The sequence below is a fragment of the Rhodnius prolixus genome, unplaced genomic scaffold (assembly GCF_049639745.1).
Source record: "Rhodnius prolixus isolate KJV_2025 unplaced genomic scaffold, Rpr scaffold_5, whole genome shotgun sequence".
In the NCBI taxonomy this organism is placed as follows: Eukaryota; Metazoa; Arthropoda; class Insecta; order Hemiptera; family Reduviidae; genus Rhodnius; species Rhodnius prolixus.
In genome coordinates, this window is record NW_027411624.1 from 26,716,788 (window position 1) to 26,742,727 (window position 25,940).

Sequence of the window (25,940 nt, forward strand, 5' to 3'; positions counted from 1 at the left end):
AGATACTGTTTACATTTTAACTATATTATTTATTGATTTTTTTTTTTTTTCTCCTGCAGGTTGAGTAACTATGATTTGATAAATGAAGAGTCAAGTTAAGTTATATAGAATTGGAAAAAAGAATCGAGAAAAGTGTTGACTGTCGTGACGAGAATTTCAAACTTAGCCTACCTACTTTTCCAGAAGGTCTAAAAATTGGTGTGACACACGATACAAGACATCCACGATGTCTGTTACACATTATAGGGGTTGTCTCTCCAATTCTCCCCAGGAAGTGATGAACATTTACAGATACATATGTGCCCTATGTATGTTAAAAACTTTTGCTTTTTATTAGTGTTCATTTTGTTACATAAATATAAACGTCACATATCAATTATCCGGTTTATTAGAAACGCCATAGGCTGCAGGCTCCCTTTTCGACGTTTGCTTTATACGTTTTTCTAATGAAACAAGAAACAAGGGTGGTCCCTTTTTAACTACGTATTACAGTATGAAAATAACGAAAGGATGGAGACATAATGGTGAGAATTAGTGTGAAATTGTGTTGGAAGTAGTATATACATCAAAAGGGACTGTAGGTACTGTCTGTAATTACAGATTTTCCTTACTTAGTTATGGTTAAAAAATATATCTAATGATGATTGTTTGTGTAAGTTATATGTAGAAGTGTGTACTCCAATGACTCCTTGATCATAACTTTACATCATCAGCTTGCTGAAATTAATTTTGTTATGCACGTTTTCATGGAGGGGGAAATGGGCTATATTTAGGCACTACAGAGGCAAATGAGCAATATGCAGTAAAACTTCCTTTTGGCAACCCAAATTCGAAATTATCCTGAAAATGGGCTCCAGAAACATATGATATGTTGCCTCTAGTCTAGAGTGTTTATTTTTGAAAATATGACTAGCACCTCAATGCTGAATATTATAATCGATTTTATTTTTTATTATCGAATATTTACACTACATAAACAATTTTGTAACAGGTAAATGTGCAAAGGGGACAAGAACGTTGTCGTGACCAGTTATGAATAATAGTTATTTGCGACAACTCCATTAATTATTCAAAAAGTCTATTCAAATAAAAAAAACTAATACTATGGCCAAATTAGTTTTAACTGTTAGATTTAAAACTTGCATACACAACTTAGTCTCACTTTTTTTTTTTTAAATAAAAAGTAAATAAGTTTTGTATTTTTTTGTAGCTCATTAAACGAAATGGCAGCACTTTATAATACAACTAGAGTCACGATTACCTTTCGCAGAATCATTATTTTCGCCGAGATGCAAGAATAAGAAGTAAGATCTTGGATTCGATTCACAATCAAGATTTGTTCATAGAATTATAGATTCTGTAAGTCGGTAAGCTGGCAAGAGAAAAAAAAGCTTTGAAATGGGCAATTTGATGCTAGTGTTTTCTCATCTTCATGCGGTACCCTGAAATTTGGTCTTTAAACCGATGAGTTGGTAACTCTTTAGAGCAAATTATGTTTTCTTTAAGAAATTAGTGCTTAATTAGAACAATATATTTGGGCCCTTTGAAATAAAATTAGAGAGAAATCCTAAGATATTTTTGCTTAAAATCAAAAATCTTTAGTTATACCCTTAAAGTATTTCTTTACCTAAGGAAATACAAATAAATAAACATACATAAAAAACAGATATGAACTTTTGCAGTTCAAATATAGTATTGGTTATTTATATGTTTTGCAGAGGAAGGTTATTTTTAATTTACCTCAAAGCGAACAATTTTTCTGAAAGTCATTTCATGTAGGTAATCAGCGATAGAGAATATTCTGTAAAAAAAAAACTTTTCTATCTTTTCAAACTCAAAGGAAAAAAAAAAAATGGAAGTACATATCACCATTTATAAAAGTTGAGAGAGAGAGATTGGATTATGATATTTATATGGCAGGTTGTGTTCCTCAGACAAGGCCAATCCCTTGAAGGTCTGGATGGAGAAAAATTCGATCTTTTATATAATCCATGGTATCTCAATATTCTTTTTTGCATAATATCTCCACTGGTCTCCTGGGTTAAAGATCTCATAGCGCATAGCGTTCAGTTAGTTTGCTCAGAAATTGAAAATAAATGTCCTCTCTCCTCTACTTTGTGGAATTGTTTTCTGATCTTGTTAATTTTTTTCTCGAAAAATATGGTACCTACGATTTTCTTGAAACTCATTAAAATGTAGGTCTAGAACTTTTTTCGAGAATTAAATCAACATCCTAAAATTTAATGTTAAAGAAAAATCTCATTTCTATGGATGAAAACTTCCTGATACTAAGTTTTTAGTTCCAGTTTCAACTATTTTCTTGAAAAAATACCCCCATTTCATGATAATAAGTATATATATTTATAGAAGTATTAGAAACTGTAACCTTCCTAAGTGTTTCTCTAATTAAAAATTATCTGGATAATGGAAAATTGAATTTAACTGTTGCGTTCATCTAATCTCAGAACTATTGCTGCTGATGATCCACAAGGCTTTGCACTGAAACCTACCCTTTTTAATATTTGTATGAAAGAATTCGCTAGGCTAGACATTAAACCTAGCTGAACACTCTATGCTAATGACACAGCTTTCTCCATGTTGATAAAATAGCCCAACATCTCACAATGGCATAAGAGTTTGATTTATAAAAAGGGAAGGATAAAAAACAGAATTTATTAGGTTTATTCCCCGAAGACCAGCTACAAAAACAAATTTGTTAAAAGTTTGATGGCAACTCATTTACCTTGGAAAAGCGAAGTGAAGTGACATTGGATAACTGCTAGGTTTCATGCTAACATTTACTAAACGTAACAACTCACTCTGCAATAGATCGTTAAGTCTTATATGTAGCCTTTACCCTCTTCTGAACAGAAACTCACATCTTAGTGGTCTCAATAAGAAACTAATGCAGTAACTATGCTCGGTAATATTATTTGGTTCAAAAACCGCAAAGAGTACAAAATAAATGTTCGCGGTTAGTTGGGTCCTTTCCCAGATGAAACACCGATTGTCCATATACCCACTGTGCTATATGTGGTCTACCACTGTTTATATTAACTCAACCGAAAAGGGTTTATTCAGTCTTAATTAAACAACAATGTACACAATTATTATACCAAAATCTTGGAATATAACAAAGACCCAGTGCTGCACTAAAGATGTAAACACAAAGGGCCGAAGCTGCTCTTGCTGTAAAGTAACTTTCACATCCAAGGTTTATTTAATTATTATTTTTCCTTAATATGATTAATATTTAACTCAAGACAAATTCTAGAATTCTTTATTTAGTGAATATTTGAAACATCTCTTGATGCTGTATTTGTAATTAAATAAATTTCAATTTTAATTAAAACATTCTTAAAAAATGTATTTATTTATTTTTTAGAAGCGAGATGGGAACATATATTGTTTTTCTTTTTAAAGAACCGCTTTATTGAATTGTACTGCAGACATAATACTAGAGAGGATTAAATATATAACTAAAATTTGAAGATAGAAGAAAATTTATTAATTAGACCTGGACGTTTTTAGTAAAAGATAATCCTGTAAGTATGAAGAGCAATTTTTTGTTTTAATATAAGAAAGATCATAATAATTTGAGAGAGTAACGCGGAGGCAGCAAAAAAGTGTAAAAAAAAAAAAAATTATCAAGACATGAACCAGTTAGGAAAGAGTAGTTAGCTGTGGCTGTGGAGACAAGATTGTTAAATTAATCTAGAAGAGGTAGCAGAGTACACGAGCCATTACTTCACTGCTCTCAGATTAGATCAATTTCTGCCCCTTTAACTTCATCTACCAGGGCCCTTACGGGCTACTTGATAGAGAAGAGGTTATGTTAGAAGAACACGCACGACCACCTTCCCTCTCACAGCAGGTTATTATATACTTTATACAGAATAAAGAACTTGTTTTATCATAAGTATCAGATAACCTTGAAGTAAATGCATTAAACCATACGAGTGTTGTCTCTTGATAATAGCAATCGATTGTCACTTCTATATGCCACATGAATCTATTATATAATTTATTTTAAATATGTTCATCAGAACACTGTACCAGTTAAATATAGTAATGCCTGTTCATTGTATTATTAATATTTTATGAGTACTTAAGTCATAGGTTTTGTGGCGTACATTATCTTTAGTTGATATCTCTATTTCACAGTTTTATCTTTTTGTATTTTAAATCTGTTTTTGCTTGTTTTTTGCCAACAATTCTAATTATTCAATTTCTTATACAAGTTCGAAAGTCAAATACTTCTCTTACAGGGATATGCCATTGTATAGTTATTTCAATCAAAGAATTCTGAATTTAATGGTAAAACTTTTTGGACTGCAATCAAGTTTTGGTTTTTCCAATCTTTTTTTAGGATTTTTTTCCATTATTTATCGCTTGTCAAAATTCTTTTGTAAAAGCGCTTTTCATAGTTTGTTTTCTAATAATAAGTACATGGTGGTGGAGTCTAGTTCCATATTTACCTGTTCAGATGTAATTTCATACAGCACCCAAATGGTTTGTCGTTTTTATTTTAGCCGCAAGATGGGGTTGGCAGTTTAACGGGGTTTTAAGACGCTCGTTTTCTCCTTTCATTTACGCAAATATTTCTAAGTCGGAATCGTTTCATATCAAGATCTTTTATGACCGCCTGTTCTGGACCTGACTATTTTTCATAGTATTTGCCACGAAAAATGAAATTTCAGAATGAATTCATCCAAAATGTTACGAAAAGCTATTCTTCTGTGGCGTAATTTACGAACTTTGACAAAATTTACGTGTTCAAGGTCCAGTTGGGATCAGTGGTTCGAAATTTTTTTTTTTTTATGAAGATTGTGTTTAAATTGAGATTTGAAGAAATTTTATTCCACAGGTTTTTTGAAAAATTATAAAGAACCTTCAAATCACTATTAATTTTTTCTGTTAGTGCAGCTTTTTGTAGATATTTCAATTAATTAATTTGGTTAGAAATAAATCCTTAATGTATGTATACTCCCAATAAATTAGTTATAGGCCAGATTATTAGATCAGATAAAGTTAGATCTCATCTATTAATCAATCGGTCGTTAGTGTGCATTGTGAATGCATTTGCTAAAGGGGCGGCTAGTTAGTTGATAGAGAGAACACCTGTAAACTTTCCATGTGACCCATTACAGTAACTGGGCAATAATGTATAAACGCCAATATTGCTTTATAGCAGATGCTATAGAGTTAACGATCTCTCGTTTACCTTGCTTTATTAATAGTAGTCTATGTGGTTCTATTACCTAGTGGCTGTTTTAGAGCGAGAATGGGGGCGTACTCCACGCTGTAACTTATTTCGATCCATATCAATAGATAGTTCTTACGTTCGTTCATTATTTCTCTCTCAGACTTTTTAGCTTATTACTTAAAAAAAAAACAGAGCTGCCTCTAGTTCTGTCTCATTTTAATGTTGCTAGCAATGTTTATAAATCACCTTTTCATGTAAACATATAATGTTTATTGTATTTATTATACATTACGTTCCAGTAAATCCTGTTCGTGCAAAATCTTTTCACGCAATTTCCACCATTTGTTCTCTAGATTTTTTTTTACTGAGCGAGCAAAACGAACCATGTTCGTGCCAACAAATAATAGTTTTAACACAAATTATCAAAATTTAACACACAAAGATAAGGTTTATTCTGATATTTTTATTTGTGCAATAATAATAAAGTAACCAAAAATCTCAGTTGTTGACACGCCTTAAATAAAATAATAATAATAATAATAATCATCATCATCATCATAAATGTCTTGAATAGCGACCATCTGTTGTGTCATTAACATGAGACATTCAGGTTATATTTTGAGGTTATATTATAATTTTTGCGCCACTGAAGTGTGAAATCATTAATTCCTAGAGCTTTTTTTTCAGTGTGTACTTACGGGTAGTTTTCTCGTTACAAATAACATTTTTCTCACATTTATTGTCCATCACCGGAGGAAAAACTAAGAAGAGAAAATCTATGGGCATGTAGTTAATACTACTACTACGTAGCTCTACAGCCCGGGGTGGGCCTTGGCTTCCTTAATAATGCGACTCCAGACATCTCTATTAGCTGTTTTTGTCCTTCATCCTGACACTCCAAGGACACTCAAGTCCTCCTCAACATCATCAAGCCAACGTCTTCGCGGTCGGCCAACTCTCTTCCTTCATGCCTATGGGTACGTTCACAACGGAGCTGTGAGCATAGATGATAGCGGAGATGATATCAGTGATGCATCAGCGCTTATAGAATAACCTAGTACATTCTTATGTGAGCGTGCACAACGAAGCTTCGACTAGTGACTCATACTCGCTGCTATAAACGAGCATAGATGATAGAATTGAATTTTTCATTTTTCTGCTAGCTGAACTCCAGTATCGGAGCTTCAAAATGGACGTCGAAAAATTATTTAGTGCTGTCTTTACTCATTATTTTTGGTTATTATTTTATTATTTACTTTTAAACAATATTTTGTTTTTTAAATCGTGCTTACATTTATTTTCATGTGTATTTATTTGTTTTTTTTCAATAAAATCATTACTAACCTAAGAGTAATCACTAGTTTTTCTTCTATGGTTATAGGATTTCCATGACAATTTTTCCAAAGTTTTCTTAATTTTGACCTTATTTTTTCTAAAATATAGTCGAATGTGGGTGGACCCATCCTCACATATTCCAAAAAACGATCCGGATAATTTCTAAGTTCCTTATATAAATAGTGAAATTCACCCAAAGTTCTTCGTTTTTTATTTATGGGATGTACATGATATTTTCTAAAGCGTTTTTTCTTTAAAATATACCATTTTGTCGCTGCTAAACATAAAAACTCTTCTTCACTACTCGGACATGTTGCATGTATCACAGCTCTGTTGTGCACACTAATCAGCGATTATATTTTACTCTATCAGTTATCATCTCTGCTATCATCTATACTCACAGCTCCGTTGTAAACGTACCCTAAGACGGTACCACGCAGCAGTCTGCCGAGGCATCCTGTCTTCTGGCATTCTTGCAATGTGGCCCCTAACCATTCCAATCGTCGAGTCTTGACGAAACGGACCACATTCTCAGTCCCTATATAGAGTATAAAGCTCACAGTTTTTTCTAAGTCTCCATGTGCGAGAAGTCGTGTCGAAAACTGGACCATAAATCCTCCTTAAGATCTTACATTCAAAAACATTGAGACTATCTATCACATGGCAGATGTGAACGTCCATGTTTCAGCACCGTATGTAAGAACCGGCCTGATTAAGGTTCTATAAAGCCTTATCTTCGAGGTTCTGGACAGATAGGAGGTCTTAAACAATTTCATGTTAGCGAAATAAACTCGGTTTGCAGACATTATTCTCCCATTCACTTTGCTTACCATTCTATTTCCCTCGTTAAGTTCAGACCCCAGGTACGTGAAGCCTTTAACACGTTCGAACGTAAATCCTTTTACTTTCAATTCCTCGCACAGGCCGGCAGTGCACTGAGAAAAGCTCCGGGCGCCAATAACCTTAGATGTTGACGCGCCTTAAATCACATATACAGTGGAGTCTCGGCTATATCATATATATCGGCGTATATCATATATAAAGTGCACTCTGGGCTAGTGCTCATGTATTTTCATGTAGTTAATAGTTAATAGTAATTTTAACCTTAATTAATAAGGATTATTTTTTATTTATTTATTTGCTTCTATTTTTTCTACTAGCTGGAATAGTGTAAGGTCCGCCACAGATGGACGGTTTTTTATTTAATAGTAAAGAACAAAAACATTGTTTATCTTCAGTTTTTTTTCTGTCCACAGAAGTGATAATAATAGATATCTTCAGTGTTTGGCATTAAACTAAATAACAAAAACAAAGGATGAGAGAGAACAAAATAGAAAGAAGGAACGATAGTTTTAAGATCGACAACCTTCGAAAACACCACTTCCTTTTCCTGTGTAGAGGAAATAATGGGATCTGAATAGTAATAGATTTACTATAGAGTATATAAAAGTGTAAAGATTTAGACTAGAAGAAGGAGTAAACTGCATCAAAAAGAGAGAGATGAAATAGTGTATTATTTTTTTTTGTACTGTTTCTCTATAGCGTATTGTATAAAATGTAAGTTTGCAATACTGAGTACAATACTTGTGACTCATTCACACAACAAAATCTAATACAGTTGACACTGATATAGGTACACGTGCTGTACATTTGTAATTACATTGCTTAATTGATACACTCCTCTCGCTACCCCTCACCGTCCATGAACAGAAAATAAACAATCTCTCTGTTTTCTTCCTACAACACTTCACTTGGTAACAAGATTGCGATCAGTAGTTTGAAATAATATGAATACGGTATCTGCTTGAATATATTTTTACTCTTTGCTGCTATGTATGTTAACTAAGTGGCATACTCGTATTATGACCCCAGGCATGCAATTTACACAATCTCATTTATTTGTTTATTTTTCTTCTAAGTTTTTAACCTTCTAAAGTAAATTCATCAAAGTTATACCTAAATAGGATTTAATGCGTTGAAACAGCTTTTAACGCTTTCCCCCCCCCCCCCCTAATAAACTATGTATTAATTATGTACAAGTATAAAACGAAGGCCTAATACTTTTTCTATGGTGATTTATGATAGCGTTATTAATGTGAATAAAAGTTCCGTTTCCGTCCACAAGACTTTTTTTGTATATTTTAAATTCTGGAGATAAGTACCTTGAATTTAAAATGTAGAGATAAATAATATGAGAATTCAAAAACATTTTTCATATAAATTTTCAATTATACGTATCTTCCTTGGTTCATTGTGTTCAACTCACTTTACACAATATCAGCCCATTAAGTACAGAGAAAACATAATTCAACAAGTGACTTCGCTCTGGAATTATACGATACTCTGAAAATGAATAAAATCGTATCTAAAGAATAGGTGAATGTTTAGATTTTACAAATCATATGCGTAAAATGAATTTTACTTTAATTCACAAAACGCACCAAAGAAATATGGATGACAGAAGAGTGAAGGTGCGTAAGGCTGGAAACATAGTGGAGCGGCGAGCAAAGCGGCGATGATAGCGAAGAGCAAAGCGGCGAAAACAAACACTAGAAATAGATAGAGTTGCTCTATCTTCGCTTTGCTCGCCACTATGCGCGGTCCCATATGTTAACTTGTGTTTGATTTCGCCGCTTTGCTCGCCGCTCCACTATGTTTCCAGCCTAAGATTGCTAGTGCTGTGGGCATCTCGAATGAACGGGTACATAATATTTTGCATCAACATTTGGACACAACTAATTAGTGAGGGAAGGGTTTAGCTATGCGGTTAGCGTACTGGATTCCCACGCGGAGGTCCCGGGTTCGAATCCAGCTGCTGACCCTTAGATTTTCTCTTCCTAGGAGCTTCTTACAGCTCACTATCCGGTGATGGACAGTGTTGTCTGTAACGAGAGAACACTGTACGGAGGCCGGCAGTGCACTGAGAAAAGCTCCGGGCGCCAATAACCTTAGATGTTAACCTTAAATCATATATACAGTGGAGTCTCGGTTATCCGTCACTCTTTTATCCGTCTATTCCAATTAACCGTCACTGTCATCAGTATTTAAAAATTAAAAAAAAATAATTTTAAAAAGAAAACGACTTTCTTTTGAGATTTTTTCCTTTGTCTTTTAGGTACATACTCGTGTCCATCATTCGACAGTTTGTGGGTTTTTTCCTAAAAAGATCAACCACTAACAAAACCGCCCACAAAACCGATTAGATGTCGCAGACATTGTATTCATTAATTTTAATACACAATAGAATGAATTGAATAATGAAAGATACCTTAAGTATATAAACGTATAAAATATGTATACCAGTTAATACAAAGTTTTATACACGTTAAACAAAAGAATCTGGAAATTTTCCTGTTTTTTTTCATTATCCGTCTATTCAACTATCCGTCACGTGTCCGGTCCCGGTCATGACGGATAACCGAGACTCCACTGTATATATATATATATAAAAAAAAAAACTAGTCAAAAAAAGTCAAAACAAAAAAGAACAAATTTAATGATTTGACCGTTTAAAATGATTTGGTGCAATATAGAGCAAAGAATGGATTTTAAATATTCTGACTTAGAAGTGATTATATGGTAGAGATGTTGAGGAAAGTTAAGAGGCAATGGTTTGTGATAGGCAAAAAAATAAACTCTATTACGGAAGCCAGCTCAGTTTATAACATCATAATAGTTCGTACCACTGTAAGGTAGCTCAATCTAACCAAGTTCTGGTACATAAGATGGAAGTACGGAAATTGTAAACGATAGAAAGTACCACAAATAATGTGAAATAGATTTTCTTGTGGTGGATATATTGGTGTACAGTGTAATACCCATCTGGTAAACGATGAAAACGCCAGAAAAATGATTTATTCCTTTTTTGTCATTTCTACTACATCAACAACGTAGAAGGAAAAAAAAGAGATTATGAAGTTTAAAGTTAAAAACAAGAAAGAAATAAACTAGTTAAAAACTTTGTGAAAAGTTAACCCAACCCTCAAGTGTTTTTGGCCGAACTGAATAACTTTACAAAATGGAGGGAGGAAAAAAAAAGTTAAAAGAGAGAGTATACATTTCTAGTTGGCATTGGCGTGTTAGTTGGCATTCACTCTAGATCCAAAGGGCAGTTTATTGGTTTGTTTGATACTGTCTATGTGTGTAGATGCTACATTTGTGTGTGTATTTACAAGGGTCTCCAAAACGATAAGATTAAATTGTCCCTCATAACCCATCTGGTTATACACACATATATTCATACCTAGTGACCTTTTTTTTTTCTTTTTTTTTTATTCTAGATAGCCTCAGTGGCCTTCTCTCTCTAAGGGCAAACATAACAACCTCTATATGTTTGTGATGTTGATAACGCGGCAGGGGAGAGACAAAAACAATTTTGTATTCAGATAAAAAAAGTAGTGGAATATCTTTTATTGGAAAAATAACTTTAAAGAGACTTTTCTTGTAGTTACTTGGAAAATATAGAACTGGGTTAAGTGGCCTAGTTACTTGTTTTAGGATCACATTTTTGTAAGCAACCATCTATATTTCGAGGCCACTCACAAAAAAAAACTTACTTAGCTCCTCTAAAGCAAGCAGACTTGAGCCCATTTCAGGATTCCAATTTTTTAATAATAATACTTTATTTAAAAACAAAACGAAACTTGTAACACTACAGAAAATAAGTAGATGCAAAGTATCTAAGGCTTGGAAACGTCCCGATAGGCGGAGGTAATAGTACGAGGGTCGTTTGAAAAGTCCGTGCAAAAATAAAAACTACTTAATTTTTTGGGGTAAACCTTTTTTATTTTTCAACATAGTCTCCTTTTAGGCTTATACACTTCGTCCAACGCTGCTCTAGTTTGTTGATCCCTTCCGAATCATAGGATTTGTCCAAGTCTGAAAAATAGCCATTCGTTTCTGCAATCACCTCCTCGTTTGAATAAAATCTTTTTCCCGCCAGCCATTTCTTCATATTGGGGAACAAATAGTAGTCCGAGGGAGCCAAGTCTGGAGAATAGGGGGGATGTGAAACGAGTTGGAACCCTATTTCCATTAATTTTGCGACCACAACTGCTGAGGTGTGAGCTGGTGCGTTGTCGTGATGGAAAAGGACTTTTTTTGTGGGCCAATCGTGGGCGTTTTTCTTGCAGCTCGGTTTTCAAACGGTCCAATAACGATGAATAATATGCACCTGTAATAGTTTTACCCTTTTCCAGATAGTCGATGAGGATTATTCCTTGCGAATCCCAAAAGACAGTCGCCATAATTTTTCCGGCCGAAGGAACGGTCTTCGCCTTTTTTGGCGCAGATTCCCCCTTGGTAACCCATTGTTTAGATTGTTCTTTGGTCTCAGGAGTGTAGTGATGTATCCATGTTTCATCCACAGTGACGAAACGACGCTTAAAGTTCTGCGGATTCTTCTGGAACAGCTGCAAACCGTCCTTGCAACACTTCACACGATTTCGTTTTTGGTCAAGCGTGAGCAATCGCGGCACCCATCTTGCGGATAGCTTTGTCATGTCCAAATGTTGATGCAAAATATTATGTATCCGTTCATTCGAGATGCCCACAGCACTAGCAATCTCACTCACCTTCACTCTTCTGTCATCCATCACCATATCATGGATTTTATCAATGATTTCTGGAGTAGTAACCTCAACAGGGCGTCCAGAACGTTCAGCGTCACTTGTGCCCATATGGCCACTCCGAAAATTTTGAAACCACTTATAAACTGTTCTAATCGAAGGTGCAGAGTCACCATAATGTTTATCAAGCTTCTCTTTAGTCTCCTGTGGCGTTTTGCCTTTCATAAAGTAGTGTTTAATCAACACACGAAATTCTTTTTCGTCCATTTTTTGAAAATCACTCGACTTCCTCGATTCAAACGAATGCCAAACACAAAGAAATAGACCGATCTGGCTGAAACTTGGTGTGTGTTCTTCCAAGAGATGCTAATAACTAAACATAACCTCGATACGCGCCAGTGGTGCTATCTCTCTGACTTTGCACGGACTTTTCAAACGACCCTCGTATTAAAGACTTTAATATTACATACAAACTTGCAAATATAACAATTAATATTCTAATTTTTTGGTTTTTAATTTCTGTAAAAATAATTGTGATAAATAAATCACAAGTAAACAACCTACCTATTGAGAACTAATTGTAAACAAAAATGGAGAAAAAGAATTGAATAATAAAATATTAGAAGGTGACTTTAAAAATTAGAAAATAGAAACATTTAAAATATATATACTACTATTTTTACAATTAAACCTAAAAGGAAAATGGAAAAATAAAAGAAAACTTATTAAATAAAATAAATAAATTTTTATCTTCCCTAGTCTCTCTCAAGGAAGTCACGATGAATTTAGGTAGAAAAAGGGTCTTAGTAATACCTCTATTCCAATGTATTAATTTCAAAGAAAATTAAGATCCTAGGAAGATATAATGAATTCTTTAGTGGAATCAATAGTGATTTGTTGAAAGTCTGAAATTTCTAGTTTTCTTCTAGTTGGAGATTTAAGGGCATTTCTTAGACTGTCAAATTACATCGAAGAAATTTTTACCTTCTTTTTAAAAAGAGAAATTTGCTCGAAGTACTAAAAATTTCCTCGTCTAAATAAATTTATGTGGAAATATTAAAACATGTCTGGAAGAATGTTAAGATTGGAAAAATTAATTCAAATAAATATAATATCGGCTTATTATGTATTTATAAAGTTATAACTTTTTAGGCACGATTTGCCCGAAACATTGTGCACGATTTTCTGCAGATAAACAAAACATCAATTCTTTATTTACCGGACATATTTGTCAGTTATGAATTATGATTATATAGCACTTAATTTCTGGCCTGAATTGTATCCCAAGTGGCCAATGTCATTGCTGGCTATTTATTTAGATTTCTAGCTAGATTTCTCAATATATTTTGAGATTCAGCTACTTTTGTATCCAAAATTTCACTCTACTTTTTAAAGTAAAATAACTAAAGAAAGTGAGACAACTAAACTCTAAGCTGTTAAACTTTAATATGGATTGCGTGCCTTATAACGTTATCTCTTTGCCCCCTTCAGAAATCTTAAATATTAAAAACAATTGCTGTGTGGTGCCGTCCGGCTAGTTTGAAGATTATAATTATTAATCAACTATTTCCCGTCATGATAACATCATGTTATCGCTGTAATTATCCTGTATTGTAATAAAAGGATACTATAAATAATTGTAATTTATTATGAAATAAAATAGTATGAATTCTTTAAAACACTGTTACTCAAATTTTTGTTTAATTTGTTTCGTGCATATATCAGAAGTTAGGTAGTTATATTGTCGTATGTTGTCTATGACTGGTTAGTTGTTATTAAAATATAATATTGCGTACTTTCAGAAATTGAAATTCAGATTTTTTTTTTTTATAATGTAGCTAAAATTATAAGAGAAAAAAGAAACAAAGATGTTAGAAGCAGTTTTTGTCAAAGAGAAATCACATTTTTGACCCTTTGAGGTTTGCTTCTTTCTGCAAATTAACCTAATAAAATTAAGCTGTCATAAGTTTTAATTACCCGAATAAGTAAGAGCATACTTTCTTTGAAGTAATATGAAGCTTACAAACAAAATATGTTAAGTACGTCAAAAACAGCAAACAGTCCAAACTTCATATTTGTTGTTTGTATAACAATCAAGGCACCCAAAAACAATCTAGCTAGAATAATATGCAGTCTAAATCGGTAAATCTCTCGTTGAGAGAAAGAAAAAGAATATACACTTACAGAGCAAATAAAGTACACTTTAGAAATAGAACAACTTATTGTTTCACAAAAGGGGTTTTGCAAGAGTTTCACAGCTTTTGCCCCAGCCTCCTTTATTATTCATTACACATGACTATTAGCAATTCTGTATAGCCCTTGTCCTTGTATAAGGTATAACGTTACTCTGTGAACTTTTAATTACATTAGCCAAGTATAAACGTCTTTCACTAAAAAGCAGGTAGAGTAGACAAAAGAAAAGAATAAAACAGTTTATCTTATTGATCACAACTTGAAGATTTTAATTTTCCGTTAAATTCTAGTTCTTTTGTAGCAATTTATTTTCTTACAATTAAGTCACTGGTAATTAGCAATATTATTTCTTATGTTTCATTGAATTTAAAGTAAAAATAACTGTCTCAATTTGACGGCGGGAATAACTTTCAATGGCCGAATATCGAATTTCTCAGTCAATTTTTTTGTTTTTTCTTCATACTCAGAACTTTATCAAGGCTAGTAATTATCAGAATATAGTGTCACGGATTTATTAAAATGCAAGTTAAGAGGAAAGATTTCATTTTCCAAAATCCAAACACCTCAAAAAACATTTCTCTAAAAGCAAATAAGGAAGCTTATGTTGAAAAACAAAATTCATTAGAATCATTTCCAAAAAAAAAAGTCTCTTATACGAGTTTATTCCTCACTTTCCTACATTCCTGATGCATTTGTTTTATCAGACACATGTAATCTATCCGCTATTATATAATATTATGAAATAAAAATATATCTTCCAGGTCATTATCATAAAATTTTATATATAGAACAGCTAAATCTCCAGACGAAGACTAAATAAGATTAAGAGATATTAAAAAATAAATAAAAACAAACATTATCTATATTGTAAATGAAACATACTTATGTTTTGTGTAAGATGTAAAAAAATAATAATAATAAGCATACATAATACCAAAAATAGAACACTTACGTGATCTGGATCGCTGCAATGTGGTCAGACTATGGCGTTTAATAGGAGCAGCGGCCAGATTGTAATATCTTGCAGACGTGGGCCCCAACAGGACAGATTCTTGGTGATCGCTAGCACGTCGTTGTTGTCTCCATGCATGTTCATCTGGAGGAGCGATATCTCTTGCACGTGGTGCACCTTGCAGAACGTTTGATGCTTTTTTACTTGACAGACGAAAATAGGACGGATTATCTGTAAATATTACAAAAATAAAGAACTGTAGGTCAGTAATTTCAAGAGTGCATACATATAACAGTAAAGTTAGTTGATGTCTTTTAAGGCGTAGCTAATCGACTCGTGAAGCTTTTTTTTAAGGTGTAATGTAGAATGACGAATTCTCTGTACCAAAATAATGAATCATGAAACCGATGAAGTATTAAAACCCGCCATCGGTCAGGAGTAAGAAACAAAATCAATTATAAAGTTGTTTCTTTATTCCTTGCTAAAAGAATACAACTAGGGCATAAAGATAGCCTACAAACAAATTGCATTCACAATTTAAAAACTGTGCACTAATATTCATTTTGAGGGGAAGCGATTATCCAAGAAAACCAAGGTGTAGTTGTTTAAAACCGCATTAAAAGAAAGTCTTTTGAGTGTTAACATAAAACATTTTAAATAGATAATTAACTGAATCAAATTTTAGCATAGCTAACAAGTGTTTATTATTGAAAATAAATAGCAATGTACCTTAACCTTCCGTTAGTATTATTTTTAGATTGTGGGTCTATTTGGCACAGAATTTCATTATGCCAAATATAACTCGCAGTTTCTCGTCGCACATAAGTAATATAAGATTCCATTTTAGGAATCTTTGTACCGTAAACAGTCTACTTGTCTCTATTCAAGCTTTTATTAACAATTCATAGTTGGTAAATTCTCAGAACCATTTGATGTACAAACATATATTCAATATTGAAGTTTTTATTATTTTCAGTTCATGCATTATTTTTATCCTGAATTTGAATTATTTTTGTAATTTAAAACAATTAGTTTATAGCCGACTGTATGCATTTACAGAAAAATTAATTCAATTCTAATTGGCAATTTTAGCAAAGCAAATTAATAAATGTTTCAGCACGGACGGATGCCCTCATCAACAAAAATTATTTTTCAGTACCAAAGTTAATTATTTAAACTATTTTTCAATTACCTTTACAGATCTCAAATTCAAATTGAAAAAAGCTTATCTAAAAATTTATTCTGAGAGTAGTTTTGTGTAATGTGTGAGTTTTATCTAAAAAACTGTTTGTAAATTCTAGTAAAGAAAACGTTATCATTCTTTAGATTAGAGTTTGATAATCAAGAGTTTGTAGTCTGTATCACCGCGACTCCGTTGTGGCACCCAACAGTTCGGATCCTTTCTTCATCCCTTTCAGTTGTAAAGCTCTTGTTAAGGGGCTCTAAGGCAAAATATGAAGGCGTGGATTCCTCTTTTTCAAACAGCCAAATCAGCCCTTCACACAGACGTGTACTTTTATCTACATCCTGACAGAACCTGTAAAGCATGCATATCTTCTGCTAGGCGCATGCGAGGGGTGCGTTAGTTTAATCTACAATGGTCCGTAAAAAGAAAAAGACTATAACCAAATTAATGGCCGCTCTGCTTTACTGGAACAATGCTACTAATAATATTTGTCGCCTGCCTTTGAACCGAAGTTTTCCTCTTACTAATTCTGCGACTTGTCCATGCACCAAGAAAATCGCTTCTCAACTTGGAAAGACGCTATTCTGTTTTTTTCCGCTAAATTTTGTTTAATATAATTTTTTAACATAAACAAAATGTGTAGAAACAGAAAGTAATGAGGTTTGTTTCCACCAGATTATTTTTGTTTCTTTTTATTTAATCAATCAAAACCACCTACGGAGTTATGAATATAAGTTTGTATAAGTGAGAGATGAGTTATATTTGAACAACGTAATATGGTTAGATAAAGTGATATTAAAGAAGTGATTTGGTGTAATAAATTGGTGGCCTGGCTGGTTAGCCAGTGTGGTTGTGACCTCGTTAAATAAATCCCTTAACAAATACTATTGTCTTTAACTTTGCTTGAAGGATCCTCACTGTGATAAAGGGTGCCTCGACTCTCTGAATGTAATCCTGCACACTGGCGTGTGTAAGTAACATTATTGACTGCGGTGTACAGGGGCTACTGCTACTAACTAGATGATTGCCTCGACCCTAGGATTCAGGCCTCTTTGTGTCCTACTCTCACAGCCCTTTATCATCAAGCTTCCCTCTCCTACTCTCTTCCTCAAATCAAAAGTCTCTCTCTCTGGCCACTAACTATATTTCATTGTTTGATCTCTTCATTCAATGAGATTAGCTATAATTGTAACTAGCCTTCAATGGAAGCAGAATCTTCCACTGCCCATCAAATCGTAATAAGCAAACTACCAGCTACAGGCAGGCCAGCCACTGAAATCTTATTTAATCAGAAAATCTAGTTTAGAACTTATTCACTCGCTTTACAAATTCTGAATTACTAATTTTCAAAATTTACAACTAATTAACAAATAAAAACATCCTTTTTCAATGGTTTATATACTAGAAAATAGGATCGTAAGAATTAAAATAAAAATTTCCTAATTACTAATAAAAAAATCTTAGAGAATTAATTTACATCAGCTTTTAGTGGCCGTAACATATTTATATTAAGGATTTAATTGGCGAGGAATCGGTCCAAAAACAAACTGGTTTTAAAATAGAAACAGTTTTCTGTAACTCAATCAATGCGCATAGCCACGTACGGGAAAAGGCAATAAATTTGTCGAAACGTTGGCCAAAAGACGGAGTTGTTTTTTTTTTCTATTTTTGGACCTATTCCTCGCCAATTGAACCCTTAATAGAATTAATTAGTTATTCAGTTTCTTCAGTTTAAGATTAAAGCATCCGCAAGAGTCTATGATTAGGGACCTAACCCTTAGATTAAAAAACACATATGTACATTTTGACTAGTTCTTTACACTTTTTTTCCAATATGAATTAATGTTATTTATGAAATAATTTGACATAGTAGTTGAGAAAATATGGCAAATAAAAGTATGGAAACTAAATGGATTGCCCTACTTCGTTTTAGTTAGTGAGCCTTCAGTTTAAGGATCTGTAATCTTATGTTTATTGAGTAATTTTTTTTATATATATTATTCTTTATTTTTACTTTTCTTGCTGTGCTAAGTTCTCACTTTTTTAATTCTGCTTCAGAATCATTCGTGATTCTTTATACTTATTTGTAATTACATGAAATATCTTCTTCTTGTGTACTTCATAAGTGATGCTGAACGACCTTTAGAGCTCATATAAAACAGTAAACAGAGCAAATAACAAAAAACTTAACAAAGAAAATAGCGAATGAAAATATTGAGCCATTTCAAAGAAGGTTAGATTAGATTAGATTGGACTAGGGCGGCCTCAGGGCCTACGCCACTGCGACCCCTTTGGGTCTATTGTGGCTCCCCTAACTTTAAAGCTCACCCTCCAGACCTGTCCTTTTAATTAGACTCTTAATGCTGGAGAGCGACTCTTGGGTAAAGCTCACAGGCCTTGGTTTTTCCTCCCCGAGAAGTAACATCCTTTGCCAAACAAGCCCCTCACACTGGCACAATACGTGCAGTGCTGTTTCCTCCTCTTCCTGACAGAACCTACAGAGGCTATCATCTGCCAGGCCCATGCGATGCATGTGTTTTCTGAGTCTGCAGTGGCCAGTTAATAAACCTACAATCATCCTAATAGCCCCACGGCCTTGGCGGATTAATTCTGCAGTCAGCCTCGGCGAATAGCCTTTAATAAACTCCTTCGCCTGTCTCTGCCCAGTGGTGGCAGACCACCACTCCTGAGACCTACTCTGCACCCATAAGTTAATGGTCGCAGTCTTAATACACTTCGGAACCCCAAAACAGGGCTCCGGGCCAACGAAGTATCTCGCAGAGCCTTCCCGGGCCAATAAATCTGCCGCTTCGTTACCCTTATGTCCTGAATGACCAGGCACCCAGACCAGAAAGACCTTATTTTGGTCACTAATTTCCTTCAGGGCACCCAGACAGTCCCAAACCAGTTTTGAGTTAACCTGATAGGAACTAATTGCCCGTAGAGCAGCCTGACTATTCGAGAAAATTACGACTTTAGAATTAATAATTCCTCGCCCTTCAATCTCGGTAGCACAGAACCTAATTGCAGCCAGCTCAGCCTGAAAAACTGTAGCTAGCTTCCCTAGGCTAACAGAAAAGCTACATTTCGGCTTCACCCCGTACACTCCCGCTCCCACTCCCTCCTCCATCTTGGAGTCATCAGTGTACCTCAAAGAAGGTTACTAAGTCTTAAAATCTGAATCTTGTAAAATAGAAAAAAGAGTACAGAATTGAATGGCTACAATAAAGTAACACTTGTAACCGGTAACAGTAAAAAATAACAGCTTTCCTGAACAGAACAGCAATCAGTAATTTAGAAAATTAAATGGTCTTATTCAGATAAGGAACTCAATCTTTTCAGATGAAGTATTAGTTTCAGGCAGATAGCGATGATAGGTTATTTAGTAATATACAAATTGTTTCAGTGTTTATAGTTTATTTTTTTACAATAATTGTTGATTAATCTGTTGTTTTTCCACTGCTCTACTTCTTCATCAATTTTTTTCGTTTTCAAGTAAAGGATTTTTGCCCATTAAGCCATCATGGACTGTAACATTCTGCTTAAAAAAATTTGACACTGAAGGAGATTGAATCGATTGAATGTCTTTTCAGAAAGCAGCCAACCAAAGATTGTACTATTTCTTGATTCGTATCAAGAAAATCATGGACAAAATAAATAATATACATAGTGCAGTGCAATACGTTAATAATTTTGTTTCTCCTTCTTTGTTCGATTCCAACATTTATTTTTCAGAGCTATTCAAGTCAACAAAATTAAGTGATTTCGCTAATACCCGTATATCAGCTCTCTCATTACCCTCTGGTCACTACTTGCCTCGAAGTCGAGAAGTGTCTAATCATGATTTACTCGAGAACGAAGAGGAATCCTCCAGCAACAAAATAGTTTCTCCACAGCTTAGTCCTTTGATCTTAGAAGGAGATCTTAGTTCAACTGTATCTCTCTGGATAATCAAAATAATTTCCTTCCCACAAAAACTGTTGCAAAACACATACTGAAGCAACAATATTGTTCTCATTTCTTCAAATTCATAATCCCGAGCGGATATTTCGATTTGCTCTTTCCTAGAGATGTCCGTAAGTAATTAATCTTCTCTGGCACCAAAAAATAATGAATTTTCTTTAATTTTTTTTTTAAACTCGCTGGATAAGAAGTTCATATGTTTTAACAATAGAATTTGCATTTTTTTTTAGTTTAGATTACAAATATTTTTAAGCAAGTCTACTCAGCCTACTTGACGGGTTATGAATATATTTGTTATAGACGAAGAGCAATAAATTTCATTTTCTACGTATATCTATTTCAGCCAAGTGTTGAAAAAATAAAACTAGAATAAAAAGAACGTAGAGGCATAAATAAAACAAACCTAAAAACCTTTTAAAGGTGGATTGAATGGAAATATATCAGTAAGTATGTTAGCTTATAGCATTGAAGGCTTAGAATAAGTAAGCAGAAAATATCTTCCAACAGTGCGCTCTCTCTGAAGATAAAGCACAAAAGCGAGAGAATATAAAAAAAAATAATCAAATGAAAATAAAGAATATTCATACCGAGGGCTTCCATTGTTTTGGGGTCACGTCTAGCACTGTGTAGAAGTCGGTTCACGTCGCTTCATCGGCCAACAGTGGTGCATCACAAACGAATGGTATCTCTCGGCAGTCCTTCTGAAACACAACCGAACAAACTCGCTTATAATCGGTTACAAAGTTCGTTAAGATAGGCCTCTTTTGTCTTATATTTTTTTACTTTTGTATATCTAATGTACACATTACTTGAATAATAATTGTTTTTAAATTTGATCATATAAATGTTTTTCTTTTTATGTTTTAAGCTGAGATTTTTCAACCAGAACTTGGTTGTTTTTAATTTTTTTTTAATAAAATAAAGAAACAACCAAAATGATAATATATTATGCCACTTTGTTAGATTTTGTTTCAATAAAGCGTTTGTAGATAGTAAACTTATTTTTAAATTATAGGATACCTGAGGACGGTTTTAGTGCTAAATTTGGCGGTAATTCTCATATAGGAACAGCTGAAGTAAGCTTGAATTTCCTACATTTTCTATTAAATGGCTGATATAACAAAAGACCGAACATCATCTAGAGCTTAAGTTTTAAATTAGTCATATTTTAAGAACTATTTCTACGTTAAAAAGGAAATTCATTAAAATGTATTGGTATAAAGTTGAAAAAAAATTATGTGACCAATTTTTGGAAAAGTACGAGGCAATACGATTTAGCGATTGTGATCTAGCACGGAATTTGGTCCAAATAATTCATAATTCACATTAAAGAACTAAGATAAAACTCCATCAAAAAGCAGACAGTGAATATAGAGTGAAGTAGTAGAAAAAGCGTCGTGCCTTATGATGTGATCAGCCGTTGAAGTCACCAATAGAAACCATTGAATTAAGTCGGTTTTAAAGCAGTAAAAAAAAAGTAGTTTAATAATAATGTTACATAATTTATAATCATTAAAATATTATTTAATTTGATGTTTGTTAGTATCCGCCCGCTTACTTGTGGTACCCTGGATGGTTATGCGAGGAGATTTAAGATTTTACGAAAAGAAAGCATAAAATTGAAATGTTCCTCCTGAGGTCTGCAAAGTCAGTTTCAAATGAAGACGTAAGATATTACTAATTAAATAGATCCATCTATTTAAATTTCTAATTAAAAAACCACCCGAAAAAGAGCGAATTGTCTTCTAATTTGACTATCTAGCTGCTGTTTCTGTGTTTGGTAGTTAATATTAAGGCCAATGCTGGATTGTACATCAAGGGTCGATCTAATTTGAAAAATAAGAAGTATAAACCATAGGCAAAAGAGCGAATTATTTTCTAATTTGACTAGATTGCTGCTGTTTCTGTATTTGGAAGTTAATATTAAGGCCAATGCTAGATTGTACATCTGGGGTCGATCTAATTTGAAAAATAAGAAGTAAAAACCATCGGAAAAAGTGCGAATAGTCTTCTACTTTGACTAGATAGCTACTGTTTTTGTATTTGATAGTTAAAATTAAGGCCAATGCTCGATTGGACATCTACATGACAGCAGTTTTTATCTTCTATTCTAGAACATACATACATACATACAAGTTGGAAAAGGAAGGGACTAATGTCTCATTTATTTGGGATCTTTGCCATTCTGGGTTTCATAGAATTTGTTGCTGAAGATTCTGCAGCAAAAGCGGCGACCAGGCTAACAGTTTCAATGGAGAGGAATATACCATGCCATTGAATTCGCCCTGTAAAAAGAACCCATAATAAATCAAAGGAGGCAGCTGGAATGGACGAATGTTCCAACTAATAACCTGTGTGCAATTAAAGAATCTGCACAACCCTGGGACTCTTCTTCTAGATCTCTCTATGGGATGTGGAGATAGTAGTGGATAGCCTGCTTGCAATTTGGCCCATACGGTTGACCCACGGTTACCTTAAGGGTGGCGAACCGATTCCCTGCAGCATTACGTGCACTTAAGAGTGCAACTTATTGTCTCGGAATGTCCTTCTTACCCATGTAGTAGTTGTCAGAACAATATTCTCAATATAATATAATAACAGTATAATAAATGGCCCTAATGACCGTAGAGGTCGATGCGCCGGGGAAAATATGTATATATTATAAAATAAATATTTCACTATAGTAAGGAATAGATTATTGTGAACAGTCTGCTTGCTCATTGCGACGCTAAATTCGTGTGCGCCTCATATCAGATGATTACTAGTTTATTCAATTGCTTAGCTAAGGACATCAAATAGGAAAAATTTATACTAAATCGACGACAATATTGGTCAAGTAAGTACAATAACATTCTGACCTTGTGTTTTGATTGGGTTAAATGAGTCATTAATTGAATAATGATCTTGAAGTTTAGTCCCTAGTTCTTTATATTGGAACTGAGATTGACTTTATTCGCCTTTCGGTCTTTCATTTTTTTTAAATATGTATGTACCTAGTTGCACTCAGCGGAATTTAAACTAGACACAAATACATGAAATTTAAACATGAACTAGTTTTTTAAACCAGTTTTCTTATAATCGTAAGAAGTGGGGAAAAATCTTTGTTGTTTCTCAAATAATAACAATGTCTTGATCAATAGCAACTTCAAGTTTGGAGAATTGTGTACCTATGTATAGTATGCTGACGTATCTTGACGTTAAGTTCTATTGTACACCCGTACCTAGGTTACATACTCTGTTTTGATTGATTGGGCATGGATCCTACAGTTAGAATGTGGTAGACCTTAAAGTCAAAAATAAAAGTGAGTAAAGTAACGCCTATTTTTTCAGCAGACGTTTGCCGTGGCAAACGTAATTGGCTACAAAATTTCTCACATAAACGATTAAATAAAATCAAAGCCTCGACCAGAAATCAACCCTTATAACACAATACATCTCAACTTTTTGTCTTCAGTTTTCATTTATATAATATTTGGTAAATTAAATTTGACTAAAAATTCCCTATTTAACGATAGTTTGCTGTTGATATAATATTGGCGGAATAATATTCTAACAAGTGTTTTTGATTCTCTAAAAATTTTAGTCAGAACGACTAACCAAAATTTAAGTTTTCCGCAAAACGATAAAATAACTTCACTTGCACATTTAAAAATACAAGTGAAAGTAAGCAGTTTTAGCCATATTAAAAACTACAAGTTGTTTGCTATCTTTAATCCTTATACCGATCTATTTGTGAATACCAACAGACTTATCGCTCTACTATTTTTAGAATTGAAGCTAAAACTCACGTCAGGCACTCTTGAATATCCCTACATACATGTACGAATACGGTACCTAAAACATTCTCAATGCAAACAGATTTAATTTTAGGTATTGTTTGGTTGTTTCAAAAAGGATTGCATTTTGTTTTTATCCTTAAAGAAAATATCTTTAAAAAATACCTTTATATTGATCTCTTTTGTTTATTACATTTTTGTTTCATCTTCATTATTGGTTTATCTCTTTTATTATTAAGTGAAGTATTTATGATTTCCGTTTTAGTAGAGGGACCGGAAGTTATTTTAACAGAGCAAAGATATGTTACGCTTTGCTTTAAAATATAAAAATAAGTTATAAGACAAGAGAAAATAGTGAACTCATTACACACCGGAACTCATGGGTGTTTGAATATCCAGTTCTGTAAATGAGAGAATGTTTTTTTTAATGTATTATTTTTAATTTCTTTTCACTTTTTTTTTTTTTTTTGTCATTGTCTGGGTAGAAAACTATTTGAAATATTATCACTCGGGGATGGAGGGTGAAGAAGCGGAAATGAATAACTTTCAACTTCTCCCTGTTTTGTTTTTAATAATAACTATAATAAAACTTTGTGATTGTATACGCTTTCAGGTCCAAGCTCTTAGAGGAGAATAGAATACATACGATATGGCCATGGAATCAAGTCTACAATTAATTTCATCTCGCTTTCAGCTTCAAAGAAATCATACAAATGAAACGTAACCTGCAGGTAGTTTTAATGGTTGTAATAATTTGTAACTGTAATTGTAATTACTGTTTAGGCGCCATGAGTAAAGTAAAGTAAAGTAATCACCTATTTTTTCAGGCGGGGCTTAACGTCCAACTACCAATTAGGTGTCGTGGACGGAGGCGACTAGCAAACATACTGAACTGTAAACTTCTTTTATTAACTATTAAATAAAATCCAAGGCCGAAGACCGAGAATCGAACCCAGTACCACAATACATATTAGCTTCGCAGGTCTCGCCTGTTTAGGTGCCACGATATTCGAGCGGTTAGAGGCGAGGTCCGCAAAGCTAAGAAGTATTGTGGTAATGGGTTCCATTCACGGTCTAGGCCTTGGATTTTATTTAATGGTCGGCTCCGTCCACGGTACCTAATTTGACAGTTGGACTTAAAGCCCGCCTGAAAAAGTAGGCATTACTTTACTTACTACTGTAAACTTCTCAACTATACTGTTTTCAATTCATCATCTGCTTCTTTAAAAGACTTATTACCGGGACACTTAAGAGAGAAACACCAATTTACGTGTACATAAGAATAATTATTTTAATTTAGCCTTCAATAACGGAGATCAATGGCTCCTGGAGCCTTTTCTTAGAATTTTCTTAGTAGCTTTATATAGATGGTTTATTAACTGTGGGATGAACTCGGTGGTCCAGAGGTTAAAAAGAGGGAACATGCTATTCAGGAGCTAACTGCTGCCGAAGAAGCCGGGAGAGATGGATTACATTTAGTGGTTTTGAAGGAACATTGCGAAGTTATTTCCTGGTTAGTCCAGATCCTTTTTGGGACACGGAATTGTACCTTTGCAGGATGGGGCTATCATGCATCTTCAGTGACTCCTATTATCTGCGATAGGTGGGCAACTAAAAAGCAAAGGCTAGGGCATGAGATTAGATGCATGACGTCCGAGAATATCATCTGGATCAAGTTTTCCTGCTTGAGATTGCTGGGTTAAGGTGGTGGCCATCTATGTCTGGAAAAGTCTTGGTGCCAGACTCTTTTTAAAATTGGTAT

The 25,940-nt window shown here is 33.7% G+C and overlaps 1 protein-coding gene and 2 long non-coding RNA genes across 13 annotated transcripts in view; 1 reads left to right on the forward strand and 2 right to left on the reverse strand.

Annotated features, from left to right (window-relative positions):
• LOC141458719 (uncharacterized) overlaps positions 1-8,704 on the forward strand; it is a 24,084-nt gene extending 15,380 nt beyond the window's left edge. For 3 of the 9 annotated variants that reach the window (XR_012461134.1, XR_012461126.1, XR_012461131.1), the window contains exons 4-7: positions 60-308; positions 1,211-1,472; positions 3,386-3,545; positions 7,798-8,704. This is a non-coding gene — a long non-coding RNA (uncharacterized lncRNA). Of the gene's footprint in view, positions 1-59; positions 309-1,210; positions 1,473-3,385; positions 3,546-5,893; positions 5,909-7,797 lie in introns of those variants that run through there. The other 6 variants (XR_012461127.1, XR_012461130.1, XR_012461128.1 and 3 more) reach the window with 6 other exon arrangements.
• The window catches only part of LOC141458723 (uncharacterized), a 27,086-nt gene extending 11,839 nt beyond the window's left edge, over positions 1-15,247 (reverse strand). Inside the window, exons 1-2 of the long non-coding RNA XR_012461138.1 lie at positions 14,086-15,247; positions 8,704-8,884 (exon numbers count right to left, since the gene is read on the reverse strand). This is a non-coding gene — a long non-coding RNA (uncharacterized lncRNA). The remainder of the gene's footprint in view (positions 1-8,703; positions 8,885-14,085) is intronic.
• stumps (DBB domain-containing protein stumps) overlaps positions 1-25,940 on the reverse strand; it is a 125,264-nt gene that overhangs the window by 85,583 nt on the left and 13,741 nt on the right. The window contains exons 2-3 of one of the 3 annotated variants that reach the window (XM_074137060.1): positions 20,990-21,103; positions 15,254-15,484 (exon numbers count right to left, since the gene is read on the reverse strand). In XM_074137060.1, the coding sequence (XP_073993161.1) occupies positions 15,254-15,484; positions 20,990-21,002 (244 nt within the window). In that variant the 5' untranslated portion in view covers positions 21,003-21,103. Of the gene's footprint in view, positions 1-15,253; positions 15,485-15,982; positions 16,044-20,989; positions 21,104-25,940 lie in introns of those variants that run through there. The other 2 variants (XM_074137061.1, XM_074137062.1) reach the window with 2 other exon arrangements.